The sequence below is a fragment of the Juglans microcarpa x Juglans regia genome, chromosome 4D (assembly GCF_004785595.1).
Source record: "Juglans microcarpa x Juglans regia isolate MS1-56 chromosome 4D, Jm3101_v1.0, whole genome shotgun sequence".
NCBI lineage: Eukaryota > Viridiplantae > Streptophyta > Magnoliopsida > Fagales > Juglandaceae > Juglans > Juglans microcarpa x Juglans regia.
The window spans coordinates 33,428,199-33,434,422 of record NC_054600.1 but is presented as its reverse complement, the minus strand read 5'-3'; the positions used below and the strand labels follow the sequence as shown (position 1 = coordinate 33,434,422).

The 6,224-nt window shown below is 37.6% G+C and overlaps 1 protein-coding gene across 8 annotated transcripts; it reads right to left on the bottom strand.

Moving 5' to 3' along the window:
* Window positions 1–1,132: 1,132 nt before the first annotated feature.
* LOC121261240 (probable E3 ubiquitin-protein ligase RHG1A) lies at window positions 1,133–5,714 on the bottom strand. 8 transcript variants are annotated; one of them, XM_041163496.1, is made up of 6 exons: window positions 5,570–5,713; window positions 2,621–3,827; window positions 2,471–2,521; window positions 2,218–2,316; window positions 1,921–2,085; window positions 1,133–1,462 (listed from the first exon to the last, which is right to left on the bottom strand). In XM_041163496.1, the coding sequence occupies exons 2-6, from the start codon at window positions 3,800–3,802 to the stop codon at window positions 1,310–1,312; spliced, it is 1,650 nt and encodes a 549-aa protein (XP_041019430.1). In that variant the 5' UTR covers window positions 3,803–3,827; window positions 5,570–5,713; the 3' UTR covers window positions 1,133–1,309. The 8 variants fall into 8 exon arrangements, with proteins under 8 accessions (XP_041019430.1, XP_041019435.1, XP_041019436.1 ...); XM_041163501.1 differs by having other exon boundaries at window positions 2,218–2,259; XM_041163502.1 differs by having other exon boundaries at window positions 2,218–2,259; window positions 2,621–3,830; window positions 5,570–5,710.
* Window positions 5,715–6,224: the final 510 nt, after the last annotated feature.

The following is a 6,224-nucleotide window of genomic DNA, read 5'->3' as shown; positions in this document are numbered from 1 at the left end:
TATATTTTGTGTGAAAATTTAAAAAAATTGTAATAATGAGATAAAATGAGTTGAGATGAGTTGTCAATCCAAACCGGGACTTAGTGGGGTGGTGCTGTTGCAGGATAATAGGCACTAGGAGAAATTTCTAAGATCAAAAGAAGCCAAGAAGAGAGGAAAATGAGAGGAGTAAGAAGCGAAAATGAGATAAAAGTAAGACAGAAGAAGGAAGAAGACGATAAAGAGAGAAGACAGAAGAAGCTGGGGAAAAGACAAAAGAAACATGAAGAAGAGAGAGAAAGACTCTCAAAAGAATTATTCCATTCAAATCAGAATCTATTGGGAATGCAAAGGAGGCTTAAATAGACTGTAGTCTGTGACGGGTATCCGAAATAAACAAAAAGTCAGTTGACTCATCCATTCATCCAGCAATTTTTCTGATTATTTGTGGTGTGAGAGAGATGAGTACTTGGATAATGTATTTGATGATGTGGAGCTTTCCCAAATCATCCTTTCTTTGATTGATTCATCGACCTCCCCATTTAGAGGGGAAGAGTGCTTATGGACGCCCCTGATTCTAATACCATGTTGGTCTGTTCTTTTCTTTTGGACCCAGGTTGCTTTGTTCTTATGACTGTTTTCAAGTGGACAAAGTTCAAATAATCCATGAGTTGTAGACTCTACGATTCCTCGAGTTTTGTTGAACTGGGAATAAATCTTTGCTCTGTCCTTTTTCCAGTACATGGCATGCTTTTCATATTTATACACAATCCCTTACCTGCTATCAGTTTCTTCTTAGTAAGAAGGAAAGAAATATAGATGAACGCCATGAATGAAATAATACCTATTAAGCCACTTCTTTAGACGGACCCCGTTTTTCCTCTTTTCAGATGATAAATATTTTTCTTGTTCATAACAGGTTTTAGCAACGATACCATAAGCCTAAGCGAGTACCGTTGGCCAGAGTGTTACAGTCCTAATTTTCCGTCTCATTTTCTTGGAGGAGCTCCCCTGGAAGAGAGCAAATCAGTGTTTCACTATTTTAATTTGTGAGGTGTGTTACACAGAGATAAATTAAAATCATGAAAATCGTAGATTATATTCCTTAAAACACAGAGAGAGAGAGAGAGAGATTTGATTCACAATTTCAACGTGAAGATAAACCAATCAAGCCAATAGCCTGTGTTTATTAGTTGATTCAGATGAAAGAAATTTGATATGTACATGGACATTAAAGAAGGAAAAATAAAAAGAATGAAAACGAAGAAACAAACTTAATCTGTACCAAAGGAAAAAGCAGGTCTCCTCCAACCTGATCTTTTAAATTGAACTAAGAGGAAGTCAAAAGCGATAGTGAGGGTGCCGCCGATGCTTTGCATATGGGGCACCAATTTTTCAACCGAAGCCACTGTTGTATGCAGCCCAAATGATATAAGTGCTGGCATTGCAGTCTACCCATTTCATCTCCAACCACATACTCCTCCTGTTGTTGAGGGGGAAAAAAATAACAAATTTTTTTTATGAGAAAGAAAGAGAGGCTAGACAATGACGAAAGCAAGTTAATACTCAAAACCAAGGCAGTATAGGTCGGTGAAATCGAAAATCTGACTAGATTATTTTTCATTTGTAACTACGTGCAAATACAGTTAAATACATACTGAAGAACCTGACAACCTGCATTAAGATAATGGCTTGTTCTCAGTTGACCACAGGAACTATCTAGAGATTGCAATTGTTTGCAAAGCAATGCACTTTAAAACTTTAGATGAATCCAATATATAGCTTCCCCTTAACACTCGTTCTAAGTGATTGAAACCTAATCCAATCCCAGCTTAAACCAAATCCCTCAAATAATTTGACTTGGCTTTATAATTTCTATTTCAAGACTAATTCAGCGCCCATGAAAATCTGTAATGTAGTAGAAAGTAAGGGGGAAAAAACCTGACAGATACTGCATTTGACATCATCTTTATCCCCACTGCAGCCCATATATTCATCCTTTGGAACTATAGACTCATAAATGCTTTTTTTCAGGCATTCCGACATTGCTTCTTCTGGTAGTGCAGTGCTCACAGTTCCCATCCTCTCTTCTAGAGCTAATAATTCCTGTCATATAGAAGTAAAATGGTTTCCAGAACAGCTTAGACAAAATGGTTCCAAACTTCTGAACACAACTATTCCACAAAGATAGAACGGAAGAGAAGTGAAGTTTAGCACCAATGTAAGATACCAACAAACCTCATATGACATGTTATCAATATCCAGTCTCATGTCTCTATGCTGATCATGGACATATATGCCATTAAGAAGCAAGTTAGTCTCCAGAACAAGTATTTGCTGCAAAGACAAGAAAGAAGAGTCAATAACGAACAGTGAATCATGTTAAGCAAAAATCCATAGAAGCTGATCATGGACATATATGCCATTAAGAAGCAAGTTGAGTCAATAACGAACAGTGAATCATGTTAAGCAAAAACCCATAGAAAATTACCTCGTATGTTAACTCTTCATCTTGTTCAATCCTCTCAAGAGCCATTAAAATCTGCACAAATATTTTAAAGAAAAAGCTCCACATAACGAGGCTTTCTTTCAAGACCATAGTAAGCTGATTTATTTAAAAGAAACTATGTATTCCTAGTACCTCTGCAATACCATCTATGTTGTAGCGCCTGATACTACTCTGATTCATCAAAGAGCGGCTAATACCAACTTCTGTAGGACTTGCCGACAAAACACCCTGTAAGCTTTCGCTGCTACTGCCTGGTCGACTGAAAGATATTGCACGACTCGAGGGAGTTTCTGCAGAGAGCTGATGTGACGAACTAGGATCATTCAATTCTATAGGTATGTCAGATTGAAGCATTTGTGGGATGGTAACAGAGGGATGATTTGGTGACAAACTGTTTCCATTTCCTTGATTGGAGAGCCTGGTCCTGGTGTGACCATCAACTGATCCCCTTGTCCTAACTGACGCAACACAAGTATCCCTGTTAGGAGGCATATTTCTGGCTCGTCTTGAATCAGAAATGGAAATGCCATGGCTAGAACTGGAGTTCCGTCCTTCCAATGATGACCCACTCTTCTTCTTCCCTCCAACATTGGAGCTACTTTCTCCTTCAGAGTTTCTCCTTTTCACAATATCTTTCCTCTTACTGAGTATTGAATCCAAAGCTGAACAACCAGATGGGAGGGCATCAGGTATTGAATTGCTTCTGAGATTTCTTACACCACGCCTGCTTGCACCAGCACCTGTTGCCTGGCCAGAGCTCTTAGATCCCATAGATATGGAGGAAGAGACTAGAGTGTCCCGGTTGCGAAATCCAGATCCTTGATGAGGATTCTTCTGTGGTCTTATACCTGATGCTACACTAGAACTTCCCACTTCCATTGATGTGTCACTCTCAGAATCCGCGTTTTCAGCCCCTCTGTGAATCTTTCCAGGTGAGGGAGTGGGTTCTGCTACTTCTGGTTCATCCTGGACGCTACTAGTTTCAGATGAATCAGTATCTAACTGAGAAGATATCTTTCTTCGAGGCTCCATGGTAGATTTTCTCCCATTACCAATCGTCAAGCAAGTCCTAGAGGAACTTCCAATTATTTCCTTGCCACTTGAAGAAGAGCGTAAAGAAGGCCTTGAAGATTTGGCCTTTTCTGAACAGCCATTTTGAGAACCTCTTGAGTTCAGTCTGCCACTGCAACCAAGTCTGTTGCAAAATTGTGCATTAGGGTCTCTATTGTTGGCATTATCTCTCAGCACAAGACCAGATCCCTTTCTAGAGACCACAATCCCATCAACAGCTCTTTTACCAGAATATTCATCCATCTATAGAGATCTGCACCCTTCAAATCTGCTATGTAACATAAATGAAAGGTTTTCAATCACTGAAACCTCCACCAGGTTGGGTATTAGTGTGAATAACAGAATTAGTTTTGATGTTCTTTAAACTGGCACAAAAAGGTTTGTACAGATAAAAAAAAAAAAAAAAACAGCAATCATATGCAAAAGAGGTGCCATGGTAGTTTTGTCATTAATGGAAGTCAATAAAATGATGCCTAAAAAATAATACTAATTTCATACATGATGAGATTTAACCCGACCCTTCCAACAAGAATCCAACTTGAAATTATTGATTCAACCAATCAGCAGGAAGTGAAACAAGGGATTTATTTTCTGCAACTTTTGCAAACATATCCCTATCTCTGTGCCTATAAGACTTATTTCCCATACCAACCTATAGCTGAAGATCCACGGCCACTTGACCACCCTAATATAAATTTCTTTGCAGAAATTTGGCTTCAAGAATCTCTAAGGTAGACATAGTATTCTGAAAAGTTATCAAACAAAATATTGACTATTGAGATTGTAAATAAAGTTGTTTTTCCACTGGAAATCAAGGCGAGCATCATATGTTAATTATAATTTAATTAAATTAATTGAAACTGCCAAGCAAAACCAACAGGCCAACAAGCACAAAAATCGGATGCATAAAAAAAAGTGTAACGGGAATATTCTACACTAGTACAAGGATAAATAAGCATAATATGTTCAACCTGCATAATCCTCACTCTTCTGCTGATTCAGTCAGACCAAAAAGATCAAGTACCTCTTTTTTGGCTGTAAATTTAATAAAAATTTAAAAAACAACGAATCACGATTAAAGAAAGTTAGATGTTAATTGCGAGATAAAGGCCTCACAAACATCATCAAACAAATCAAGTAAGAAACCCACTTCCTAACAAGTTAAACGCGATCATTATTACACTTGCAAAAATGAAAATACAAATTTACAACAGAAAGAAACCGAGAAGGAAACAAAGGAGCAGCATATAAGAAGACCTTCTGTCATCGAGTGATCAAGAGAGAACCAAACATATCGACAACTCTCTGAACATTAAAAGGTTCAGATAAAGGAGGAAAGATCGGACCCAGATGGCCACATGGCCATATTATCACCCCCTAAAAAGAGGCTCTCTTTCAACTTTTTTTTAACGACATCAACTTTGCTTGAACTCTTCTCCACACAATCCTTGCGTTTTCTATTTTTATAAACGATTCTTTCTCCGTGATTTCAGGGCTCCTAAAGCTGAATAAGCCCACAAAAACAAATTCCAATAGAAATTGAAGAGGAAATTAATTATGGTTTTAGCTCCCCCAATAACCATGGAGAGAGTTATTTGATACAAGACTAATATCTAAATTAAAAAAAAAAAAAAAAAAAAACACCCACGAAGAAGTTGCTAATTAAAATCATAATAGAGTCCAATTAACGGGAAAATAAAGGAAGAAAGAAAGACAACTCTTTCAATATTTCCCAAGAAACCAAAACCAATTAATCCAATACCATCATACGCGAACGGGAACAAAACCAATAAAATCCACTCTCCCAAAAAAAAAAAAAATCATATTCTTAAGTAAAGTAAGAGAAAATAAAGAGCCCATGTCCAAGAAAAAAAGCAAAAGTACCTTGATTACAGTTCATTGAAAAATACCCAGAGAAATATTGACAAAAACACAAAGAGAAAACCAAAACAGTTGATCGATTATTGATAGAATTCAAAGGTCGTAGAAAGGGTTGAATTCTCGTGTCACCTTTTCTTATTCTATTCTCCTGCTTCTCCTTCTGCTTTGAATACCAGAAAGAAGGAAAGAGAGAGAGAGGGAGGAGGAGTCACAGCTTTTCTTAGAGCGAGAAGGGAAAAGGAGGCAAAAACGTGTGTGAAAGATCCGAGGCTAAGCAAAGTTTAATGTTATTAAGGAGTGCTTTCAGGTAGGGGCCCTCATTAGAACCCTGTAACAATTAAATTTAAAACTAATACAAAAACAACCAAACAAGGAGTAGTGGACTGGTTGTGCCGTTCAATGTGTTCGGTGAGATATCAGCCGTCCGATTGTAGGGAGGTTCCGGAAGGGTCAAACATCCACGGCCGTTGGCCTTTCTGACGTCATATTCAACCTCTTTTAACACTTTTTGTGGACGGACTGTATCACTTCTCCTCTGCCCCCACATCAGGAATTCAACCTCAGCCTAAAGCCGCCCAAAGCCCCAGTTGCCTAACATTATTTTTCCCCTAATTTAGTTCCTCAAATTAAAATGTGAGTCAAATAATTAGGTGGGGATTTGCTCTTTTTTTTCTTTAGGGCATCAATTTTTTTTTTTTTTTAAGAAAACAAAACATAATATACATGCTAATAAATAAAGGATTGAGATACATATAAATAGACAGAAAGGAAGATTAGCATTCTT

Coding starts and splice junctions, on each gene's coding strand:
- LOC121261240 (XM_041163496.1), bottom strand. CDS start 3,802: ATGGATGAATATTCTGGTAAAAGAGCTGTTGATGGGATTGTGGTCTCT. Junction 2,522..2,620: donor ACATAGATGGTATTGCAGAG/GTACTAGGAATA, acceptor ATATTTGTGCAG/ATTTTAATGGCTCTTGAGAG. Junction 2,317..2,470: donor ATGAAGAGTTAACATACGAG/GTAATTTTCTAT, acceptor TTGTCTTTGCAG/CAAATACTTGTTCTGGAGAC.